Source organism: Microtus ochrogaster, chromosome 7, assembly GCF_000317375.1.
Source record: "Microtus ochrogaster isolate Prairie Vole_2 chromosome 7, MicOch1.0, whole genome shotgun sequence".
Classification (NCBI taxonomy): domain Eukaryota; kingdom Metazoa; phylum Chordata; class Mammalia; order Rodentia; family Cricetidae; genus Microtus; species Microtus ochrogaster.
In genome coordinates, this window is record NC_022014.1 from 56035394 (window position 1) to 56060745 (window position 25352).

Genomic DNA, 25352 nt, shown 5'->3' on the forward strand with positions numbered 1-25352 from the left:
CAGATGGCTGTGAGCCACCATGTGGTTGCTGGGAATTGAACTCAGGACCTTTGGAAGAGCAGGCAATGCTCTTAACCTCTGAGCCATCTCTCCAGCCCCCGCTCCTCCCTCTCTTGAACTGGTTTCCAGAAGCTCGGTCCAGTGCTTAGCTGTGGATCTCTGCAATGGCTTTTATCAGTTGCTGGATGAAGGTTCTATGATGACAATTAAGGTAGTCATCAATCTGATTACAGAGAAAGGCCATTTCAAGCACCCTGTCCACTGTTGCTTAGGGTCTTGGTTGGGGTCATTTTTATGAATTTCTGAGAAATTCCCTGGTGCCATGTTTCTCGCTAGCCCTGCAATGGCTCCCTGAATTAAGATATCTTTCCTTGCTCTCCCTCTCTGCCCTTCCCCATTGCAAGCATCCTGTTCCCTCATGTTCTTCTCCTCCCCTTAAGCCCTCCCTTCACCCCTTCCCAGTCTTCTCAGGAGTTCTTGTCTGATTCTTCATCCCAGGGGATCCATGTATGTCTCTCTTAGGGTTCTCCTTGTTACCTAGCTTCTCTGGGGCTGTGGATTTTGTAGTCTCATTATCCTTTGCTTTATGTCTAATATCCTCTTATGAGTACATACTATTTTTGTCTGTGTCTGGGTTACCTCACTCACTCTCCAAGACATCTTGAAGGGGTGTTGGATTTTGTCAAAGACTTTATTAGCATCTAGTGAGATGATCATATGTTTTTTTTCTTTTAGTTTATTTATATGGTGGATTACATTAACAGATTTTCATATGTTGAACCATTCCTGATCTCTGGAATAAAGCTGACTTGATTATGGCGGATGATTTTTTTGATGTGTTCTTGGATTCGGTTTGCCAGTATTTTATTTAGCATTTTTGCATCAATGTCCATGAGGGAGATTGATCTGTAATTTTCTTTCTTAGTTGAGTCTTTGTGTGATTTGGGTATCAGGGTAACTGTAGTCTGGTAAAAAAAAAAGTTTGGTAACATTTCTTCTGTTTCTATTGTGTAAAACAATTTCAGAAGTATAGGTACTAGCTCTTCTTTTGAAGTTCTGGTAGACTTCAGCACTGAAACCATCTGACCCTGGACTTCTTTGGTTGGGAGACTTTTGATGACTGCTTCTATATCCTTAGGAGTTATAGGTCTATCTGAATTGTCTATTGGGTCTTGATTTAGTTTTGGTATGTGGTACATATCTAAAAAATTGTTCATTTCTTTTAGATTTTTCTAATTTTGTGGAGTATAGGTTTTCAAAGCATGACCTAATGATTTTTATTTCCCCAGGGTCTGTTGTTATCTCCCTCTTCATTTCTAATTGTGTGAATTTGGATACTCTCTCTCTTCCTTCTGGTTAGTTTGAATAAAGGTTTGTCTATCTTGTTTTTGCTTTTTTTTTTTTCTCTAAGAACCAGCTCTTTGTTCCATTGATTTTTTTGTATTGTTCTCTTTGTTTCTATCTTATTCATTTCAACCCTCCATTTGACTATTTTCTGTCATCTACTCCTCCTGGGCGCGTCTGTTTCTTTTTGCTCTAGAGTTTTCAGGTGTGCTGTAAAGTCACTAGTGTGAGATTCCTCCACTTTATGTAGGCACTCAGTGCTATAAACTTTTCTCTTAGCACTGCTTTCATAGTGTCCCACAGGTTTAGGTATGTTGTGCATTCATTTTTGTTGAATTCTGGGAAGTTTTTAATTTCTTTTTTTGACCCACGGGTGAGTCGGTTGAGCATTGTTCAATTTTCATGAGTTTGTGGGCTTTTCTGCAATTAGTGTTGTCGTCGAATTCTAGCCTTAAGCCATGGTGATCCAATAAGATACAGGGTTTTTTTCCCCAATTTTTTGGTTATCTGTTGAGTTTTGCTTTGTGACTGTGTGTGTGATCAATTTTAGGAAAGGTTCCATGAGATGTTAAGAAGGTATATTATGTTGTGTTTGGGTGAACTGTTCTATAGATGTCTATGAAGTTCATTTGAGTCATGGCATCTGTTAGTTCTCTTATTTCTGTTAAGATTCTGGCTGGCAGACCTGTCCATTGGTGAGACTGGGGTGTTGACATTTCCTACTCTTAGTGTGTGGGGTTTGATGTGAATTTAAGCTTTAGTAATGTTACTTTTACAGATGTGAGTATCCTTCTATTTGGAGCATAAAGGTTCAGAATGGAGACTTTATCTCGATGGATTTTTCCTGTGATGAGTATGAAGTGTCCTTCTCTATCTCTTTTGATTGATTTTAGTTTGAAGTCTATTTTGTTAGATACCTTCTTGTTTCTCAGGTTCATTTGATTAGAAAATCTTTTTGCAACCTTTTACTCTGAGATAATGTCTGTTTCTGAGGTTGAGGTGTGTTTCTTGTATGCAACAGATGGATGGATTCTGTTTCTGTATCTGTTACCTGTGTCTTTTTATAGGTGAATGGAGTCCATTGCCTTTAAGAGATATTAATGACCTGTGATTCTTTATTCCTGTTATTTTTCAGTGGTAGTGTTTGTGTGATTCCCTTTTTTGTGGTTTGTTGGTGTGAGGTGTGAAATTATCTGTTACCTATGTTTTTGTGTGTGCAGCTAACTTCTTTGGGTTGGAGTTGGTTTGTTCTAGTACTTTCTATAAGGCTGGATTTGTGGATAGGTGTGTCTAATCTTGGCTTTCTTTAAAAGATTTATTGATTTCACCCAAGTTTTTGTCTTTTCCTCCATTTCTTTTAGGAAATTTTTCTTTTCCTCTTTAAGGGTTTCTATCATCTTCATAAAGTTATATTTAAGGTCTATTTCTTCTGCTTCTCCTGGGTTAGGACGTTCAGGTCTTCCTGTTGTAGGACCATTAGGTTCTGGTGGTGCCATATTGCTCTTTATGTTGTTGAGTGTGTTCTTACACTTGAGTGTGTTCTTACACTGTTGTCTGCCTAGCCTTTCCTCCAGTGGGTCCAGGTGGGGCCTGGGCTTTTGGGGGTTCCTCTTCCTCCATTTGGATGAGTTGGGACCTGTGGTTTAGGTGGTCAATTCTTCTTCCAAGTCAGGCAGGTCTCTTACTCTAGTTCGTGCTGATATGGTTCTGGGGCTCTTCCAGTTGTAGGCAGAGGGGGCATTCCGGGCCAAGACTCCATTGGTCACCCATGCAGTGGGAGAATGGTTACACACAAGGAGAGGCTGCTCCAGAGTCTCTGGTGTTTGGTGGGTAGGGGTTGGGCATGGGATGTGCCTCCCAGGGCTAAGGCCTAGAAAGCAGGGTCCTCCAACTGGGAACTCAGACACTCACCTCTCTAGGGGCAGTCTGTGCCAAGGCTCTAGGGGTCACAGATGCCCTTTTTTTTAATTGTATAATTTTTATGAGAAGTCCTTCAACCAACTGGCTACATTGCTAAACCACCTTATTTAAAAATGTCTGATACCTAGCAACCCTTTATAGTAAATCTCAAAATCCAAATGGGGTCCTTAGTATTTTTCAGAAGGCTATGAAAAGGTTATGGGGTTGGAACCAGCCCAGGACACCAGAAAGGAGATATCTTTTTCCCACCAGAAATTTAACATCACCTCCCCCAACTATAGCTCTCATCTGCTCACGGTAGTCACTCACCCCTAACATCAGTAAAAATTTACATAGTGCGCAGTGGAAGTATGCAGAGAAGTGGAATATAATGAACAAACTTGGTGACGGTTGCCATGACACAGTCTAATGAAGGTCAGTATATGACATCAAACAAATGAATCAATACAAACACAATAGGTGTGATGCATGCAGAGAGTTTCAGATAATCCTGGCAAGGGGTAGAAGAAGAAAGCAGGGAGTGGGAGGAGTTTCATTTATTTCTAATAGGCAGAGGCAGTTTTTTCGGGTAGATTAGCACTTAAAGCCTAAGAATGAGGAGCTGCACTGTACAGAAAGAGAAAAGAAAAAAAAAACTGATAAGAAAAACAGCAAACAAACCACAACAAAAAGCTACTGGACCTGTCCTAGCTGGGGCCTGAATGCAGTTCAAAGAACAGCACCTATGCTAATTTCTCAGGCTCCAACATTTGTTGCAATAACAGCAGTAAACTGCAGGAAGGACATGAAAGAATGTTTCTATATCTGAACTTGCTCCCATGTAGAAGGTGTTTTGTTTGTGTTGTATCATCTGTTATCCTATCTGAGAATTTCAGTGGATTTAAGGAAAAGTAACAGCTACAGGTCAGTCTCAGATGCCCCATTCCCACAGCATAATCTCATTAAAAATCATTTGTTCTATGACATGGATGGAGCTAAAAAGGAGAGAACAGAATGAAACCAGTCTCCACGATCTCTTTCCCTTTTGCAGTTATGGGATTTACCAGGCAAATGTAGGGACCTAAAGCAAACAACCCGTAGGCCTGTGTGATGTGGAGTGTTCTGCCTCAAACAAACCTGCACGGTCAATCCGCATTCTTTATCTTCAGAGAAGGAGGATGCTTTCATTACATACTGGTTATCATCTTAGCCTGGCGTAATGAAACCTCTCACCCTAAGGCCCCTGAGCAAGGCTCCCGCAGTGTTCCCGCCTAGATCTGAAGCTGAGAGTTTGCATAGAGGGCCCTGCTTTTCTTTTCAATCCCTGGTGTGACTGCAGAGCTGGGGAGAGAACATCACAAACTCTCACCTGAGCAACTTGGCATCAAAGACTGTTTCCACATCGTGAAGGACAGACGGGATGTATTTCAGAGCCGCCACCTGGGTGGAACATGAAATAAACACGAGTGATGTCCACATCCCACACCTCTGTGCTGTTGAGAGAGACACTTTGTGACACGAGACAGATCAGAGAATGACCCTGCATCCCAGACTCTTCGATAATCACTCAAGGCTCCAGGGGCCGTGCACTCCTTTGTGCACACAAGAGAACTCTCAGGCCAGGAGGATGGCCTATCTAGTAAACAAGTTCCTACACAAATATAAGGAGCCAAGTTCAGGTCCCCAACATCCATGTGGAAGGCTTAGTTCTCTGAAAACCTGGAAACCAGGAGATGCCAGAGCCCCAATGTCTAATCTACCAGTTAACTCTGACTTTCATGGTGATCCTCTGTTCTAGTGATAAAACACTGGCCAGTGTTGTATTAAGAGCAGCGGAGCTGCGTCCCCGGCACCCGGCCGCCCACATGGCTAGCTTATGCCCCGAAATAATTACACGGAAACTGTATTCTTTGAAACACTGCCTGCCCCATTAGTTCCAGCCTCTTACTGGCTAGCTCTTACATATCGATCTAACCCATTTCTAATATCCCTGTAACACCACGAGGTTTCTTACAAGGAAAGATCTTAACCTGCGTCTGTGTCCAGTAGGAGAATCGTGGCAACTCCCTGACTCAGCTTCTTTCTCCCAGCATTCTGTTCTGTTTTCTCTGCCTACCTAAGGGTTGGCCTATCAAATGGGTCTAGGCAGCAGTTTCTTTATTAATAAGAAATCACTCCCACATCAGGCCAGTAAAGACTTACAGGGTTTATTTCACCATGCCAGTTGTGGTACACCATTGAAGCAGAAGCCACAGATAGACGAGGCTTGTTGGCTCACACGCAGACTCATGGTTAGCTGGCTTTCTTACATAGTCCAGGACCACCCTCCCAGGGAATGGTACTGCCAACAGTGGACTGGGCCCTACTGTTATATAAGTTAACAATCAAGCCCATCCACAGACCACTGATCTGGGCAGCTTCTCAATCAAGACTTCCCTTCCCCACTGACTCTCAGTGTGTCAGGCACACAGTTAAAGCTAACTAGAATTAACACTGTCAGAAAAATAAGGTGAAGGGCAAAAGAGGAAGCCACTGATGACAACACATGACCTCCACAAGTGCTCCTGCACATGCTCACATATGTAAACACACACACACACACACGCACACACACACACACACGCACACACACACACACGCACACACACACACACACAGGGAAATCACAACGTAAAAACGCAGAAACATGAGTAAAATGTTGGAAGCACCTTGACTCTCTGATTGGATTCTGGTTCCATACCTTCTTAGCCATGTAACTTTGGACAAAGACATCTTTACTGTGTCAATTTCTGTATTATGTGAGGCATCAAAGCAGGGCATAAAGCATATTTGGGGTGCTTAATAATGGACACCTCTCTTACAAGGTGCTGTGCTTGAGCTGATTTGCTGGTGGCTAGGGTGATTTGAACGGAGCTATGTGTATTTTCTCACTGTAGTCACTATAGTGGACAGAAAACACTTCACACGTTAATAATAGTATGTTTTGACCCAGTGGCTGGGCTAAGAAAACTGGACAGGAAGATGGATTTTCTTTTCTTCTCTTTATCCAGTGGTATGAACCACTTCCCATCCCCTGGAAGGAATACAGTTTGCTTAGCAGTGGGCAATCTACAATTTCAGCAGGAGCCATAGGACATATAGAGGGAGCATAATGACTAAGGGGCTAGTGGAAGGGTGTGTTTTTATTTCCTCTGTGCTCTACATGATATCAAAATATGTCATCCTTCTGCAATCACTCTAGAATAAACATAGCGACGATTACTTTCTTCAAGAATATCTTGGGATGGGAAGAGTGGTTGAGTAGGTACACCGCCATGCCCGATGGCCTGTGTTCCACTCCCTAGGTCTACACAGTGTAAGGCAAGAACCAACATCCACAAGTTGTCCTCTGACGTCCACACTTGAACCAAGGTATGTGCACACACGTGCACACAAGCACACACAAATAAAAATATGATTTAAAAAACTTACCCCTAGATATATGCAAATGAGCTTCTTAAATAATGACTAACTTTTCTGAAAATTTATATTGGGGCAAATACTGTGCTGAACACTGCAAATATATTATCATCTTAATCACAGCCCTACAGGGGTTATGGGGTTTTCAAAGACAAGGAAACCTGATTGCAACAAGATTCAGCAACTTGCTGCAGGTTACTATGGAGTCAGGGTTTAGATTCAGGCAGCTACTCCGAGAGGCACTCCTGTGACCTCTGAATGCCATAGCCACCTTACTCACACAACAGCCCCACTCCAGCCCTGTTTCCTTTTCTCCCTGATTATAATTTCTAAAAGTCGGCACTACATTTTAGTTGTAAAAGAAAATCACACAAAATAAGGGTGAAAATTGCCTCTCAAATCCCCATCTTCATCTTAGCTCCAGTCTATGTGCCCCAGAAGAAAACAGTTATCATCACAGTGAGTTTCCTTCTGCTCTTCTTGAACACATATGAACACATATACATACATGTGTGTATGTATGCATGTGTGTGTGTGTGTGTGTGTGTGTGTGTGTGTGTATATATATATTCTTCTACTAGATTCTTAGCATGCTGTCTCTTGGAGCACATTCTCTTAATTTCTGACCCCCATTCACAAAGCCCAATGGGTACACATGCTTCCTTCACCTTACCATACACATGGACTAGGCTATTTCCATTTTCCTAATTATAAAAACCACACTAAGGAGACAGTTAATATTTGGAAAACTGTACACAACCCTACAAGGATTTCTATAGAACAGATTGCTTGAAGACAAATTATTGCATCAAACTTCATATGCATATAAATTTTAGAACTTGCCAAATGATCTTGAAAGAGGCAGTAAGCAATTTCTCTTTACTGCTTCTCTATTTCCCCAAGTCCTTGCTAACACTGAATATGCAATCTTTGCAATGTGATGAACAACTCGACACTGTAATTTTAAAAGTCTTTGGTTAACAGCACTGTCAGCCATCTTTTCTATATTTAATAAATACCTGTATTAACTAACCTTCTTGCTCATATCTTTTCTCCTATTTGTTCAGGTGATCCTTTTTCTTACTTGATTACAGATTTCTCTATGCATCAACATTAGCCTTTTTTACAGTAATACATTTTGCTGGAGTTTTCTCCGGCTTTCCCTGGTGTCTGATGAGTATATTTTAGCTTTGTTTATCATATCTTTTATTGCACAGAGATATTCTAAATTTGCTTGCTGTCATGTATGTGTTAGATGCTGTTCTTTAAATTTATTAAATCTGTAGTCTAGAAATCACTCAACTCTAGATCATAAGAAGCAACAGCCAATGTTTTAATCTATGCCTTCATGGGCACTGATACCCAACAAGATGGTGTTACGTGTGCTAGAGAAATGGGAAGTTTGTAATCAAGCCATTTCAAGTAATAGTGGTGAAGACAATTATAAACTGGGGAGATTTTTGCTGTTGTTTTCAACAACTACAGAGCTTTCTAGGGCTTTAATGTGCTCTGAATCATGGCATACGTCTAGGCAGTCACAGGTACACAGGACATTACAACCTAGTTGGTCAAGGACCATCTTGATCAGGAAGCACCAGGCAGATGTAGGAAAATTCAATGTCCTCAGGACCCAGCATGCAAGAGGAAGGTGTGATGGGGATCACACAGTGGGCTGGAAGTGATGAGCTGCTTTTACTCAGTTGTTATGATGCTATGTTAGCAAATGGGACCTGTCTGTAGGTCACATTCTCTCAGAGTATAAAGAGACCCTCAAACTGTGGCTATAACCCAAGAAACAGTTGTCTAAACACATCAAGAAAACAGCTCCTTTTTTTTTCACTATTATTATCAAAGAAGACAGAACCCACAGAGACCGGCTATAGATCCCATCTCCCCAGTTGGCTCCTGCATTAGATTGGATCCATTTCACATGCCCAAGTGTCGACATCATTAGGTGGGGTAAAGGAGGATGATGTCATTTAAAGCACATCTTTATGATGCTCAGCACACCCGCCCTGCTAAGGTCAACCAAATCTCCCATGTACTGCCCTCATTCTCCAGTGCCTAGATGCAATACAATGTGCCTTATCATGGTTAAGACACAAAACTCTCAGCAACTGGAGGAAAGTCAGGATGAGAGTGTCTATGGTAGGGCTCTGGCTTTGGGGAGCTAGGCCTCATTTCAGATCTGTGAAGTCATTCAACAGGGTCTGCATCTCTGGGAGTTGACATAAACCCAAACATCACCACACAGGAGCTCTCTCAGGAATAGCAAGGCTTATCCAAAGGAGCCCACCTCCTGATCTTCCAACTCTGGGCTAGTAAGAAATTTAAACAAGTCGTGTAGCTGCCACCTCTGATTCAGAGGATGCTTTTTAACACAGTGGGAAGGTAGGAAAGCTCAGCTGGTCCAGACAGCCCCACTGAGAAAAGGAAAGCATGCAGTTCTCTTGTCTGGTGAGAAGAGCCTACATGAGAAATTGGCCAAAGCTACTGTGATGGTTTAAAAGAAAATGGCCCCCAAAGGGAGTGGCACTAATGGGAGGTGTGGCCTTGTTGGAGTAGGTGTGGTCTTATCAGAGGAACTGTGTCACTGTGGAGGCGGGCTTTGAGGTTTCATCTAAGCTCAAGATACCACCCAGGGTCCCAGTTAACTCCTACTGCCTTCTGATCAAGATGAAGTCATCACCATGTTTGCCTGCACACTGCCATGCTCCCTGCCATGATGATAATGAAATAAACTTTTGAAACTGTAAGCCACCAACTCAGTTAAATGTTTTACTTTATAAGAGTTACCGTGTTCATGGTGTCCCTTCACAGTAATAGAAACCCTAAGACAGCTACTGTCCAACCTAGCACTAATCACAAGAGCTCTGTCTATAGTCTTCCTTTGAAATATCTGAGCTGACTACAGCAGCTGACTACTACCACCAACAACTCCTAGAAAGAAATAGGCCAGTCACATCATTTATTGGAGACCTCTACCTGTTGCGTGTCTGAGGCCTGGAAACGGCACAGACTGGCTTTTTGGATAGGCTAGCCATCCAGGTATGGCACAGCTTAACTGTAACTTACTGCTGCTGCCCTTACATCTACTGTTACACATCAAAAGTTATTGAAGAGTTTTTACTTCCATTCTGTAGTATATGTTCCTATATTGCCATATTATTTTAAATATACACGCACACATAGTATGGTACCCATGTACTCACATAATAGAACTATTATTCATAGGGTTTCCAAGTAGGAACCATTACTGGAAAGTTCCTATGTACCACATACCTTACACGAAATATCTTGTTTAATTTTAATAACTATTCTGATCAGAAGAATACTGTCATCCCAGTTTACCAGTGAGCTGTTAAAAAAATTGACAGAAGTCACAGTGACAAGCCAGGATGTGTCCCAGACCGCCCAGCTGACTCTTATCCAGCAGGCTCTCCTATTGCCCTTCAAGCTGAATGAAAGGCCTCTGTCTTGGCAAACTAGGGCATTTCTGTAAGGTGTAGAAGGATGATTTGGGAAAGAAATGGATTAAAACTACTATGTATTTTGTCCATTTTCTATCTTGAACAGGAGTACAGTTTTACAGACATTCATTAAGTCAAGGACCCTCCTTATCACACACACACACACACACACACACACACACACACACACACACACACACACATATATATATATAGTCAAAAGAATGGACATCAGGAATACTTTAACCAGATCAGTAAGTAATCTCATGGAAACAATTGAATTTTCTTCCTTCCTCTGTCAAAGGCAAGATACAACCCTTGAGAAGAGACCTGTACCCAGCCCTGACACAATGCTTGTCTGTCTCAGACATAGGAAGATGCTGGAATTCGGTACTTTCTAGATCAGTTCTCAACCTTCCTAATGCTGAGACCCTCTAATACAGTTTCTCATGTTGTAGCGACTCCCAACTATAAAATTATTTTTGTTGCTATTTCATAACTGTAACTTTGCTACTCTTACGAATCATAATGTAAATATCTGATATGTGGGATATTTGATATTTAACCCCAAAAGGAGTCAAGACCCACAGGTTCAGAACCACTGGTCTAGATAGCTATGACCTAGAACTGATCAACAACCTTGGCCAGGGAGGAAAGAGTTGAAACAGTACCAAACAATTGATCTCCAAACTCTGAGGGGCTTCTATGTTGACTGTTTCCAGGTATATATTAATTCTACCCCCACCCTAAGTGGCTACCATTGCTACCAATAGATAAGGCATTATTTCTAGACTTGTGTATGAGGAATACACAATCACAAAACAAAGCTTGACATCATTCTCATCCTGTTACTACAGGTGTTTCAAGCAAACACTAGTCCCTCTCTGCCAAGTTTCAATCCTTTTAAAGGTTTAGACAGTCGAGGTCCATGGAAATAGGAGATACAGTGTCACAGGAATTCACCACAGCATGGCCGCATGAAGGCCACTTCCTTGGAGATACTGAACTGTCTTGGGGGAAAGCAGATGCACCGCTGCCTCAAGGTTTGCTCATTGCTGCAGTCCTTGGCCGTGAATCCAGGCTGTATAAAATTAGAGCTGAGGCTCCTGGTCATCACCGAATAACCTCCAAAAAACAGTGTCCGTTTATAAACAGAATATATTTCATGGTTTAGACACTGAGAAGACCAGAGAACTCTTGAACATGAGTTTTTCCATCTTTTCTACAACTCAATATCACGTTGGCCCCCAAGACTGGCAGGAAGCAATAGGACTCCGTGCTTAAAGTAGCAGGGTATAGGCTAATGATGTAGCCCAGAGATAGATTCCTTGCCTACTATGGGCAAGACCAAGATTTGATCCTGAGCATGGTGGAGAGGGGGAAGGAGAAGTAGAAGCAACCAAAGCCACAGTAGCAGCATGAAAAGGTAGGCTGTCTGCCTTCAAGTTCAAAAGAAGTCTACAGCTGTATTCCGTGCTCCCATTACCTGACCAACAAAATGAAGAAAACACAGTTGCCTAACCGTTTAGTGTTGGCATGAAGATCACATTTACAAAACAAACAAAACCACAGCTGTTTTGTTTGTTTATTTTGTCCTTTTTTTTTTTTCCGAGACAGGGTTTCTCTGCGGCTTTGGAGCCTGTTCTGGAACTAGCTCTTGTAGACCAGGCTGGCCTCGAACTTACAGAGATCTGCTGCCTCTGCCTCTCTAGTGCTGGGATTTACGGTGAGCGCCACCACCGCCCGGCTTTCACTACAGCTTTTTGATTGGGACAAATTTGCCACAGAATCAGTCATTTCCAAACATTACCCCAAGCATGAAATATGTGGTTGAAGAAACAGGACACATTTAAAATAATCACTTGAAGATCCAAAGAAAAATTCCTGGTTTTTTGTTTTGGTTTGTTTGTTTTTGTTTTTATAAATACAGAATCTCATCTCCCTTGCTCTGGGAATTCAGGATGTAATCTGTGAGCCACATCTCAGGAATGGGTGATTATTGGCCTGTTAGTTTGGACATCTAGGAATTTTATACCAAATAAAAGGGGGAAATCAAGCTATTCTAAAGCAGCTTGCCTTCATGACTGGACATCTGACCATCTTACTCTTGTGTAGCTTTCATCTGCCTTTTGTCAAAAGATTTGGATCTTTAATGGAGCTAGTCTACCCTACCATTGATGGTGACTGAGAAATCAAACTCAGCTTTGCTGCGGATTTCATTCAAATCTAAGAACAAGCCTCTCATGGCTGTGGTTAAGTTACTTAGCCTCTCCAAGTCTCCCTTTCCGCATCTTCAAAGCCGAGATAGAATATTTACGTTACAAGGTGTTGTTGCAAAGATCAAAGGAACTAACAATATCTGTAAAGTTTCTACTTAATACCATGGCATGTAACAAGTGATAAAACACAAAAGAAACAGACCAAACACAAAAGGAAGACAGGAGCCTGTTTTTACCATGCTGTTCATTCTACCAATAGGTGTTTGAGGTATTTACTGTTGCCAGCTGCTGGTGAAAGCCCCCACCTTTCTGGGCACTCCAACAGCTGTCAGCATGAATGCCAGAAAGACATGCAAGGGAGCATGGCATTGCAAACCAGCTATTCACTTCATTCTGCCGGTACCATCACAATGGGTATTACGCAGTATCATGAACAGAGAGGAAAAGGTGACAATGGCCTGCTCAATTATCACCATGTTCCCTTCGCTCGGTGCAGCTACATGTAGATTGTGAGTGTGGACTGTTGAGCCTGGCAATCTGCCCTCAGTGTCATCAACCCTTAAGACACAGCTTGTGTACACCGAGACTTTTGAACACGTGACCTATTATTAATGAAAAACCCTCAGAAGACTTTGGCCCAAATCATTCCCGTGGTACAGAGAAGAACATTGACTTCTGAGTCAAGAGGCCTTGATGGCATTAAATACTAGCTCACCCGCCCGCCTACCACTTTGGGCAGGTCTAATTTGGGGCAAACTTATTAATTTATAAGCCTCTGTGAACACTGGGGACCATGGTTCCCTGCAGATTTCAGATTAGATTAATAACACCGTACGTGAAGAGCCGAGCTCCAACACCAGCCATATATTAGGTACTCAAGCCCTGGAAGGCATTTGCTTTGTTTTTCTTTTTTCCTTTATTTTTTCTATTCTGAACAACTGGCTTTCACGTCATGGTTTTGAGTGAGTTGTTGCCATGCCAACAAAGGATAAAGAAAACCACAGAAAATACCTCACAAAGCCAGAGGAGCCTTCAGAACAGAAAATAACTTGCTTAAGCCCCAACACTCACAATGGACAAAGCCAAGATTTGAACTAGACCCTCTTCACTTATAACTAAGGCAATCTTGAACAAGGGATTCTGCCCTAAGCGGCTACCTAGGGGCAAATGTTCCGTTTGGAGCAGAAATGGAAATGAAGGGCATTCTCATACAGAATTGCCTGTGGGCCAATAGGAGAGAAGCAATTCCTCACCTGAGATTCCCTATGCCTAGATAGCTCTATGTCAAGGTGACCAAAACTAGCCAGCACAATGACTACCAATTATTTGCTAAATTAATTTAATTGCTAGAAGGTGTAACAAGCCTGCATTTCGTGTTTTCCACAGATTACTTCCTTTAACCCTACAAAAAATCCTCGCAGTGCTATTTGACTTCTTATTTTACAAAAGTAAAAAATCGAGGCCTAGAAAACAAGGTGATATGCTTAACACTGAAGGGAACACGGCCATGTGTGGAAGACTGACTTCCCACTAAGGCTTCTCAGCATCAAAGTCACAGTGCACCCTCATGCTGTGAAGGCCATAGACTGTAGAAGATTCCTTGTGTAGGGTTTGCCAGCATGATCTTGACCTCCCACCTGTGTTTAGCCCATTCCTCACTCCGTAAAACAAGCTTACATTGTCTTCCCATGGTACTGCTCTTAATACTTGAGATGACTCTAAATCCCTCCTGATAACTTTTCAGGAGCCATATAAATAGCAGGAAAGTACCTTTGACTTTATGCAAATCCCTGAAGCTAAATTTGGCCATTGGAGCAAATTTTTTAAAACGAGATAAAGCCCCATTTGCATGGCGCAGGGGTGGAAGTCTCGAGAAGAAACCAGCATAATCAGGAAGAGCAAGGCTTTTCTAACAGTTTGCAGACAATAAGAACCGGACTCAAATGACTTATGCACAAACCGTAGCAATCGCATTAGTTTCACACGGTTGTACGGCATTTTATAATCTGTTCTTTTGCAGAGATTGTTTCTTGCATCCTCCTCAAAGAGTGCAGTGTTCTATATGAAGAATCAGAGGCTGAGAAGTTGCATGATCTACATAATAAATAGTCCATACAATCCATAAAGAACATTCCCTTTAACCCAGGCTCCTGATAGATAAATGCTCACTCCCCGCTCGCCGTTCCCTGACTACCTCATTTCTTTCTTCTTTCCCTACCCCACTCTTTTCTTTCTCCCCCCCCCCCAAAATACCTGCAGTTCATCACAAGGAATCGGGTGTAAAAACTGGACAAAATAGCTCTAGGATGGCCTCCTACTCTGTCTTCATGGCACCTCTACCTATCTGGGCCTTGGCTCCATTCTACTGTCCTCCGGAGAGCTTTCTCTCTCTGCTCATTTCTGCTTGAAGATTCTCTCGTGGGAAATGGTCATCCTTGCCCCTCACTGGTTATATCCTACCCCTCCTGCTGCTTCTACCACTGTGCAGCCTCTGGATGATACAGGCCAGGTGGGAGCCAGGCCCACCCACGCCTCATTTCAGGCTACCCCTGTTCCAACTGTCTATTTTGTTATAGTAGTTTTAGGAATATAGAAACTACGTTCTTAAAGCAGCAAGGGGAATATTGGGAAGGCATTTTTAAAGCTGGCAAAAAGAAAAGAGGGGTGAAAACTGTAAAGTCAGTGGTCCTAATGAACTCCAAGGACATCGTCTCCATGGTGGGCACTGAATGAACGGTGTCAAGCATGGATGAGTGCAATTGTTGGAGCTTTGTTTTAAGAGCTGGGCAAGAAGATCTAAATCCTGGCCAACCCCCTTGCCGGAAGTGAAGATTCAAGGAGGGCTGTCACCTGGCTGGACTGCAGCTCCCACACTGATGTTGTGCATTCGTTCATCCCACCACCTTTTATCCAGTACCCACATCAGGACCCCCAGAAGCTCTGAGGATATAAGGATGCATGACTCGGGGACCTGTCTATTATTTACAGATTCTCAATTTTCATTAAATTCAAAGAAACAAATAGATCAGTTGTTCCCAAACTTTGCTTCATGCTAAAATCTCCTAGGGAGTTTTCTAACTATCACCACCCCCATTATCCTAACTGCAGGCTGTATCAATTAAATAAGAAAACCCAATGATGATAATTAGGCATCTAAATTTATTAATGGTCTTATGTGCAAAGTTTGGTACTCAAGGCACCAGCAGCAATGCCCCCAGGTAGATGTTACCTCTGTCTTGTCACCTCCTTACTCCCTGAATGCTCCTTTATTAATAATTCCAGCCAGAGATGAGGCGATCCTGGGCAGGCATCATGGCTATTCAAATTAGCAGCTAAAAGGATAATGGAGGTTTTGTTTGTTTTGTTTTAGAAGCAATCTGCATTAACTCATTGATCCAGATAAATATGTTTGGGTTTTCTCTATTCAGAAAACATCAGGCCAACCTCCACCCCAGCTCCACTCCTTGGGAGTTAAGGCTGTGAAACTTCAATCACAAGTTGCTAATTTTCCCCCAACTCAGAGAGAGCTTTCATGATGTCAACAGATTTGTATAGTGTGTGGGTGAGTACCAGGAACCTCTGTTAGATGACCCATCCTCTACCTTAGCCATTGAGGAGACTCTTTAATCCCAAGAGATACCTGAGCTGATGGTGATGAGAACTACAAGCAGATTATCAGTGCCCCAGTGAAAAAGACCGCCACACTTCCAGCCTCACCATTGGAAGAAGCCAGGTTTAGCTTCTTTCTAGATAGCAAAAGCTTCAGAATTATTACAAGGGGAAATACTGACGCATCCATGGGAAACAAGCGATACATCAGTTTCCTCCCATCAGCGAAGTCCCTGGTCCTCACAATCCTAAAAGCACATTGCCGGTTCAGCCCTTCAACTGACATCAGACAAAAGCATACAGTTCTGAGCATGCGGTCAACATTGGGTAGCCAAGGGCAAACGTGGAGGCATCATCTTTCTGTCGCGTGAACCAACCTGCAGAAGGATGGTGGTTTTATACTGGCTTTTCATCAGGTTGTTGATGGATTCAAAGAGCCGTCTCATAGATTCTTCAAACTCCATCTGTTCTTTGCCTTCATAAAGCCTGTAAGAAGACACATCTGGGTCATTCTCAAGCCAGTTGGCCAGACATCTGAAAGTGTGCACCAGCCCCAACCTTCATTTCCAATGTGGGAGATGAGGGCTCGTGGGGAGAGTGAGGAGCGGATGCTGTAGCTGACACAGAAAGGAGCCTCAGGTGCTCCATGCTAACAGGCACCTTTGGACCCACGGAATGTTATAAACCTGCCCCTCTTTCACCTTCTTTTTCCTTTGAAAATCCACAAAGAAAGGAATGCGATCTGAGACCTTGGGTTTTCAGTCTTTTGGAAACCCCCCCCCCAAAAAAATATTTTCAAGTGTGCTGTCCTTTCTACTTAGCCACCACCTGCTGGTCACTTGAACTCCCACAGCCTCTCCTGGGGTCATGGCCAATGCTCTCCTGTCCCCTCAATTCAGAAGAACACTTATTACCTATTTCAAAACTGCATTCCTCTGATTATAAAGATCCTTTGTTGTCATTGTAAAAACTAATGTTAAGATAACAGGAAAATATAATTTACAAAACATAGCCTCGTTCACCTAACCAAGGGGATCAGCTTCTATGGGCATGGTGGTGTTTGTCCTTCCAAGGACTCGGGTCCTTTCGTAATATAAAAATGGGCTGCTGCCTGGAAGCCATTCCCTCACAGAGCCTGAGCCTCTTCCCACAGCCCCGCTCAGCCCACGGCTTCTCCAAACAAGCTTTTTATCAGCAAACATGCAATATCCACAGGCTAATCTGTGGCATCCAGTGTGAAGCGCACACAAGAGCACTCTTGTCCTCGGCTCAGATAAAGAGTGCCTCTCCTGTCACAGCCCACACGTCAGGAACCAGCCTGAGCCTGTTCTGGTAAAGGTGCTTTCCTGAGATAAAGCACCGACACACTTAAATGGGTTTGTTTGCTCCCCTTCCCCAACAGGCCAGCCAATCGCAGCCACTTCACTACCGTCTCCTCCATGAGATCTCCACCTAATCTCACCTTCTTTCTACCTTCCTCTGGCTCTCTGCCTCAGCTTGCCATCTTCAGCCTCTCTCTCTCTCTCTCTCTCTCTCTCTCTCTCTCATCTGTCCTCCCCTCTGCCCCTGTATTCTAATGGCATCACTCTTTTCCTGTCTTCATCCCTCCGTCTTTCTTCCTCACTTCCTGCCCTACTGGCCCATCTCTTACTCTTTCCCCTGCTAATAGAAAGCATCAATCTATCAATATGGCTCTTTCTGGTTTGTGGCACTGAGTTTGTCCACTCCCTCCCAGACTCATTAAACCTACTGATTGGCTGCCCAGGATTTCTGCACAGATGTCTTCTCTCTGAATAAAACATCCGGCCCTGTATATTTGGATGAGTGATGGAAGTGGTTTTGAACAGGCCCTCTTCGTGAACCCACCTGCTCTGCTCACAAAGATAGTGTCCAGCCACAGTTTTCTCTGCTGGATGACCTACCCATCCTCCCTCTACCCTCCATAACCGAGATGTCACGTCGGAATTCTTCCCCCTACCTGTGGGATTTGGCATTTTTATTAAAAGGAAAACATTATCATGGGTCTTATTGGGGCTGGAGAGACAACTCAGTGGTTAAGAGCACTTTCTGCTCTTGCAGAGGACTTAGGTTCAGTTCCCAGCAATCACAATTAAAGAAAAAAATAAAACAAATTCATCTGAAAGTTCAGTTCCAGGTGATCCGATGCCTTCTCCTGATCCCTGTGACACTGCACACATGTGGTATACTAACATACATGCAGGCAGAATACTCATACACATAACATAAAAATAACTTTGTTCTTAATTTTGTTTAACCCTCCTAACAGCAGGACTGGAGGGTTCAGAATGCTTACAGTCTCCCCTGACGAGATCCTGGGGACCATCCTGGGTTCCGGTTGTACTCCATCTCCTTAAATCTGAGTTTTGTATGCTGTACAACTGTCTGTAGGATAAACTTCCTTCTTTCATAGACCGGCCCCAGCTCCTTTTGTCTCAACTTCTCTCTAGTCAGACCTTCACAGAGTACACCCTTTTCTTGTAGCTCCCTGGGCATGGGTTCAAAGTCAAGAATTGTTGGGAAGTCTAGTAAGCTGTTAGTCCATGCCCCCAACCAGACCAATGAAGAGACAGGAGACCAGAGTGGGGAAGTGACTCAGAATCACTGTCTTCTAAATATTCTTTCACTGAGGTGGGAAGGACAAGACACTTGCACAGCAAACCGAGGACTTGCCCCTGATCACTGCCTTCGTTGGACACTCGATTTAGTTTCTACCTGCAGGAGATATAATTTGCTCTACATCACAGGGGGTACACAGAGACTGAACCAGGACTCAGCACCATTCTCCTATGCTCTGGGACTCTAAAAGGGAAAGGCAGGTGATGCTAATCCCACGAAGCATAGACTTGGGGTCCCTGCCTCAGTGCAAATCCAGTCTTCTTCTTTTACATATGTCTAAGTTAAGTGTCTATGTACCACACTCAAGCCAAAAATAGAAATAGGTACTGCGTCTGCCTGGCTTCCACGGAGAATAGAGAGTGATATGCATCAATTCAGGCAACAGCTAAGATGGGTGACCTTGCAACAGTTGAGAAAAAAAGAGGAATCTATTTCCTGGAAATCACTTTATGGTGGTCATGTTCTTTCATGTACTCCCTCCCCGTACCCCCCCCCCAAAAAAACCCTGCTTTTCTGGACTCTTACTCCCCTTGTTAATAAGTGGAAGATATAACGCTCATGCAAAGTTTTTTTTTTCTAAAATAATTTTGCTTATTTTCATTTTATGCATATGAGTGGTTTACCTTCCTGTATGCCCATGCACCTCTTGTGTACCTGGTGCCCATGGAGGCCAGAAGAGGGCATCGCCTCTCCTGGAGCTGGAGTTACAGACTGTTGCAATCCATCACGTAGGTGTTGGGAATTAAACCTGGGTTATCCACAAAAATCACCCAGGGCTCTTAACCTCTGAGCCAGTCCCTCAAGTTATTTAGAGGACCAAAAAAAAAAAAGAGTTTTGGGTGCTTACTATTTTAGCTGTCACTTAATAAGTGCTTAACCAAACCCCAGCAATCACTGTTGCTAGCTGAACACAGGTGTGCTCATGTTGGCAAGCTCTGATTTGAGTATAAGTAAGTAAATAGAATATTTGAAATAACTAGGGACAAAGGAAAAAAACACAGGCGTTTTAGACTATATGGAAGAGTTAACTGCAAGGGGGGGGGGGCAGTTAGGTGTCTGGGCGTTCCCTGGGAAGTCCAAGAGGAAAGCTAAAGCCTCATCTAGCTTACAGGCCTTACCCATAGCCTCTACCTCATTTCTAGTCCTTTCTCTATGTCTTGGATTTGTAAAGAAAACATTTATTTTTTTTTCTGGCCTAGAACATTAGACAATTGCTTCTGGAACCAGCTGAGTCTGCCAGGGAACAAATTATTGAAGGGCCCTGAGGCCCTGACCACAAGGAAAACTAGAGCAGCCCGGGAGGCAGGGCGTGCAGGTGTTACCAGCGCAAATGCAGCTAGCACTGCGGCTGCCGGGGCTTGTGTAACTAGCGCAGCATGCTGGAAGACACTGCACAGCTGAGCACTCATTAAATGCAACAGGGCCCCATATGGTGTGCACAGTGCCTGGTGCCACCTCTTCCACGGGAAGCCTCAGATGCCAAGTTCTGAACAGCAGCCCAGGGGAGGGGGATCTCAACAAAGCAGCCTTAGTCTGGGAAAAGACGAAGGTAGAGGGTCCCTTTCTTTCCATACCTCAACCAGTTTTAGATGCCCTGGCTGAACCGTCTCCAACAGGCACCTCCCCGACAGCTTTCAGACTCTCTGCGGGAATATAGATTCTTAGACAAGACTTCTGGGGTCCCAAACCCAGCTCCATCACTTATGAGGTGGTCGCATTGGCTCTGGCTCTGTTTTCTTGACTACTGAAATACTGCTCCCTAAGGTTGTTCAAAAACCAAATATAAATGGTCTGCCCTTGGCCCGAGGTGAGGTGAAGAAGAGGTGCTTCCAATTCAGAATGTTTCCTGACATTTCTGCATCTAAGGAATGATCCACCTTTAGATGGGAAAGCTGTTTATAACCCACCTATATGTTAAACACAGAAGGTGAAGGTAATTTTGCACACCGCTTCAAATGATTCTGTACAGAACGTGAAGCCTCTTGGTATGGAATTTTCTACTTGAAGAGTTAGGTTGGCACTGAGAAAGTTTTGGATTGTTGGAGCATTTGAGATTTTAGGTGTTAGGGTAAAGGACACTCCCACCACGCTCCTCCACAGGTGAAACCACCAGCAGCCAAGAACATGGTCGGCAGCTGGTCAATACTAGCTATCACTACAACTCCTCCGGTTTCTCTTCTGGATCCATCGTATTCGGCTTCCTGAGACTTAGAGGGAAAGACGTCAGCATCTCCATAAAAGCCGCCCCTCACTGAGCATATACCACATGCAGGCACTGCACTGGAGACTAACGAGGGAAAAAAAAAACTAACACAGAAAAGAGCCCCATGTCAACCACTGACCACCATGCACTGAGAAGGAGCAGATACTAGTGCTGTCGCTCAGTATCCGCACAACTCAGGCACTGGGCTGGGCTTCTCCATGGCAGCTCCTCTCTGCCTTGTGTCCACTCCTATGCTACCACCCTCCCCCCCATCCCTGCCTCTCTGTCCCACCTCCTTCCTTCCTTGACAACACTGGAAATGAAGCTGAAAGTTTAGTCCTCTGCCCAGCACCGTTCCTGCCTCTCACCCTGTCACATTCTTGCTTTAATTATTTTTCTTGGCAAGACACACACCTCACATTTCACAGGGGTCCAGGAAAAAGATTAAATTAATTGAAAGCTTTTTAAATGAAAATAAATCTATTTTAAATGATTCCGTGATCTTCTATGGAGCCAGGAAACGTCACCCAAACAGTGAGAGCCGCTACATCATTGTGTTATCTTGCGTACAAGGGCAGGATACTTTTGTGCCGCAAGATAGACACCAGGCACTCAATGACTGTTCAAGAGAGGCTACTTCCTTACAGTGAATTCCCCTTGTTGACTGATGTACATTCAATCCACCATTCATTCCCAGCAACACAGCACCTAAGACGGTCCTGTCAGGGAGCTTAGCTTCCATGATCACTTATATGCTTGCTTTCTCCACCAGGATAGAAGCCCCGGGACAGATACTAAAGCATTTTTGTGTCCTAAGAGTCTCATCTCCAGCAACAGACCTGGACTATTAAGAGCAAGTTAGAATCAAATGATAGGTCACAGAGGAAACCAATCTTGCCGCTTGATTGTGAGTCTGCGGATAATGTCTTGGTACATCAGAACTGAGTTGTATCCTTTCTCCCTTTAAGAGGAGCCCTCCAAGCGCTCAAGTATGGTCTAAGAGTTCTCTTTGACTAAACAGGCTGCATTAATATCTCCTTTACTACAAAATAACTACGGCTACAAGAAATTGCTACTTACTAAGCATTTCCTAGGCATTTTGTGGTTTTGATGGTTTCGATCCACATGGCAACCCTATGATACACTTGCTATGACCATTACGAGAAAAGGACATAGATACTCAGCTATGTTTCACTCAGTAACAAATGACACAACCATCACTGGTGCCTATGAGTGTCCCTGGCTCCACATTTTACCCCTTTATGCACTAGGTAATGTCACTACTAAGAAACAGAGCCCGACAATGGCCAACATAGAAGCTAGAGCAGGTGGGCATGTGGGGATGCATCACTTGCCCCAGGGATGATGGCTTTGGGGGATTGATGGATGCAGCTGGATAAGTGGTTCCGGCCCTTTTCTAGTTAAACTCTAAATCTAAGGTAGCCCAGCTGTGCTCCTGCATCTGAGTCCATCACTTGTTTTCTTAGGCCAGCCTGCCCAGTGAGCAGCTCCTAGTGTCTGAAGAGTGCTTGCTCCAGACCAGAGCCAAAAACTTGAGTGTACTTTCTCTCTCGCCCTCCCCTCCCTTCTCCATATCTGTCTTTATTGCTTCACTTGTTGAGAATAATTATAGCCAAACAACCTGTCTGAGTAGATCTGAAAATTATCCTTGCACGTAACAATTCTTCCGACAGAACAAAACTCAATACGCTCCGCAGGCTTGTTTAACATTAGTGCAGCAGGGTAAGAAAGGTCCGTGAAAGTGAGGGGTCCATTTCTTACCCACCTTCCCTCTGGAAGGTCACTGCCACCACTCCACCCTTCCCTAAGCACCAAGACTTATAGGCTTAAAGTAAGATCTTGATGGTTGAGACACAGAATTTTGGTACAATGAGCTGGAAGTCTGATATCTTACTAACAGCCACCAGAGAAAAATCTCATTTGAAAAGTGACATGCTTGAAGCAAAAACCGTTCTTCTGCCAGGAGAGAATGAACAAAGCAGAAATCTATAAGGAGGGGTGGGATACATATGCTACAGTCAACAGCAATGCGAGCTGTCAACTGGCCCTTCTGGCCAGAGAGAGCCCCACACAGGCATTATTTCACCCAACAGGCAGAGCTCAGACTGGCTGCCGGTGCCAGTCCTTTCGTCAAAGACAAAATTATTCGTGCTTGAGTCCTTGCCTCTCCAGAGGGTGACAGTTAAAGAAGGATCGCCCTTCAGGGCAAACTGCGAGGCAGCACCCTAGAGAACTGTCTGTAAATCACCCCTGGGGAGAATGATTTGTGAATGGGGGGAAGGAAGACGAACTCAACATGCGGAGAATCTGCTTTGAAAAATGTCCAGATTGAATGCATAAACATGAATGTGACCACTGAAGAAAAGGCGCCTCAGGTGAAAAGTAAGCAGTCTGAATAATAATAATATATATAAAGAAGCTAACAATATGGGGGCAAATGAAAGAAAAATAATCCACCCATAGCATTCATTTTACTTCTGAGTTATGGCAACCCTGTGTGATAAATTAATAGTTAAGGAGGTAATAAGAGCCAAGCAAAGCCTTGGAAGGAGCTGTAAGTCACGAGCAGCCTGTGACGTGTGTCCTGTGCCATCCTTCATCCTACTGAGAGGAGCCACAGGCTTTCTATCATTTGGCAGGAACCACAGAGTCACATAATTCTCCTCTTAAGTAAACTTCTCCATTAGCATGAAAAATGGTGTTTCAGGCATCTTTACTCTGATATAATTAGAAATTGAATGTTCCCAAACAACGTTTCTAAGGATAGAAACACGTATATAGTCCTTCATGCTTCGAGATACTTAGAGAAAAATCTAGATTGCATCGATGGCTTAAAGGGAAACGCTAATCTCCGCCGGTGTCTTAGTTCACACTCTAGGGACCGGTTGGTATAAAAGTGTGGGTGCCTGGAAGAAACTAGGTACTTCCTGTATGACTTACCATCTTATTCAATGGTTATTTCTTTTAATAACATACTAGGCCTCTATGAAAGCTTAAATGACAACAAAAATAAGTTTTCAAGTGATTGCTCACACACAGCTAATAAAACTAGAAACCAGTGTGGTCTTAGCTACTAGGGTTTCTCTTGCTGGGCTGAAACACCATGACCAAAAGCAACTTGGGGAGGGAAGGGTTTATTTCACTTACATTTCCATATCATAAATTCATCATTGAAGGCGATCAGGGTAGGAACTCATAAAGAACAGGAACCTGGAGGCAGGAGCCGATGCAGAGACCGTGGAGGAGTGCAGCGTACTGACTTGCTCCTAATGGCTTCCTCAGCCAACTTCTTATAAAACCCAGGACCAGGAGTCTAGGGGTGGCACCACCCACAATGGGCAGGGCCTGCCCCACCCATCACCAATTAAGAAGATGCCCTACAGGCTTGCTTACAGCTGGCACTTATGGAGGTGGCTTTTCCTCCATTTAGTTTCCCTCCAGAGGGCTCAGATGGATCTACCTGCGTCGACTTGACATAAAAACCAGCCAGGACAGATGTATTAAGCTGGTAATTTAGTTACCTCTTAGGAAAGGGATAAGTGACAACTGTCCCATAATGCACTTGCATAAAATACAGATTTTTAAGCAAGAGAGTATTACAGTTTTTCCCAGGGTAAGCTACTCTTCCTTCGGGGTGAATGTATCTTGCCCTCCAGCTCCGTTCTCCAGTCTTCCTCTTCTGCGGCCTCCCCTGATTTGCTCGACTCACCTGGGACCCACGACTGGTGTGTGATCTAACACAAAGTCACACAACTAGAGACCGATTCTCCCCGGATGCTCCAGGATGGAGAATCTGATCTTTCTCCTGCCTCCTGGTTTCTGGCATTGACTGCGGCTAGACAGACAATTACCCAAGAAATGTCAAGTTATTATTGCTCTAAGCTATGGTCATGCCTCGAGCATGCGGACCTTGTTCTTTGAGTCCCGGCTTCCTGAGAGGGGTAATTAACCTCGGGCTTCCGGCGCTGTTCCACTGAGAGTCCTGGCATTTGGCGAGTGTAGTTAAAAACAACTCTTTAACATTTTCCCCACTAATATCTTGGATCATAAAAAATTACCTGCGCAGTAAAACTTGAGGCCAGCCAAGGAAAATCAAGTTCAAAGGCACTACTACCCTTTGCATCACGGGAGACCTTACTTCAACAGAGCAAGACTGAAGGCCAGGAAGCTGCCAGCAGAAGGAAATTCAGCTGAAATGCGATGGTCTGAGTTTCAGGGATTGAGTTACAGACTAACACCAGCATTGGCAAAGGCTGTGTGACCTTCAGTATGTGTGAGCCCTAATTCCCCTCTAAGACTCATATCCTCTCTCTCTCTCTCTCTCTCTCTCTCTCTCTCTCTCTCTCTCTCTTTTTTTTCAGAAAAGGAAAAAAAAAAACAAGTTTCCCCCTCCTCCCAGCCTCCCATTTCCCTCCCCCTCTTCCCCCCCTTCCCCCCCTCCTCCCAACCCTTCTCCCCCTCCCCCCACTCCTCTCCCCCTCCCTCTCCAGT

The 25352-nt window shown here is 43.8% G+C and overlaps 1 protein-coding gene across 1 annotated transcript in view; it reads right to left on the reverse strand.

Annotated features, from left to right (window-relative positions):
* Nucleotides 1–25352, reverse strand: part of Dock2 (dedicator of cytokinesis 2) — a 413920-nt gene that overhangs the window by 291110 nt on the left and 97458 nt on the right. The window contains exons 23-24 of the mRNA XM_005350387.3: nt 16378–16486; nt 4613–4683 (exon numbers count right to left, since the gene is read on the reverse strand). Of these exons, the coding sequence (XP_005350444.1) occupies nt 4613–4683; nt 16378–16486 (180 nt within the window). The remainder of the gene's footprint in view (nt 1–4612; nt 4684–16377; nt 16487–25352) is intronic.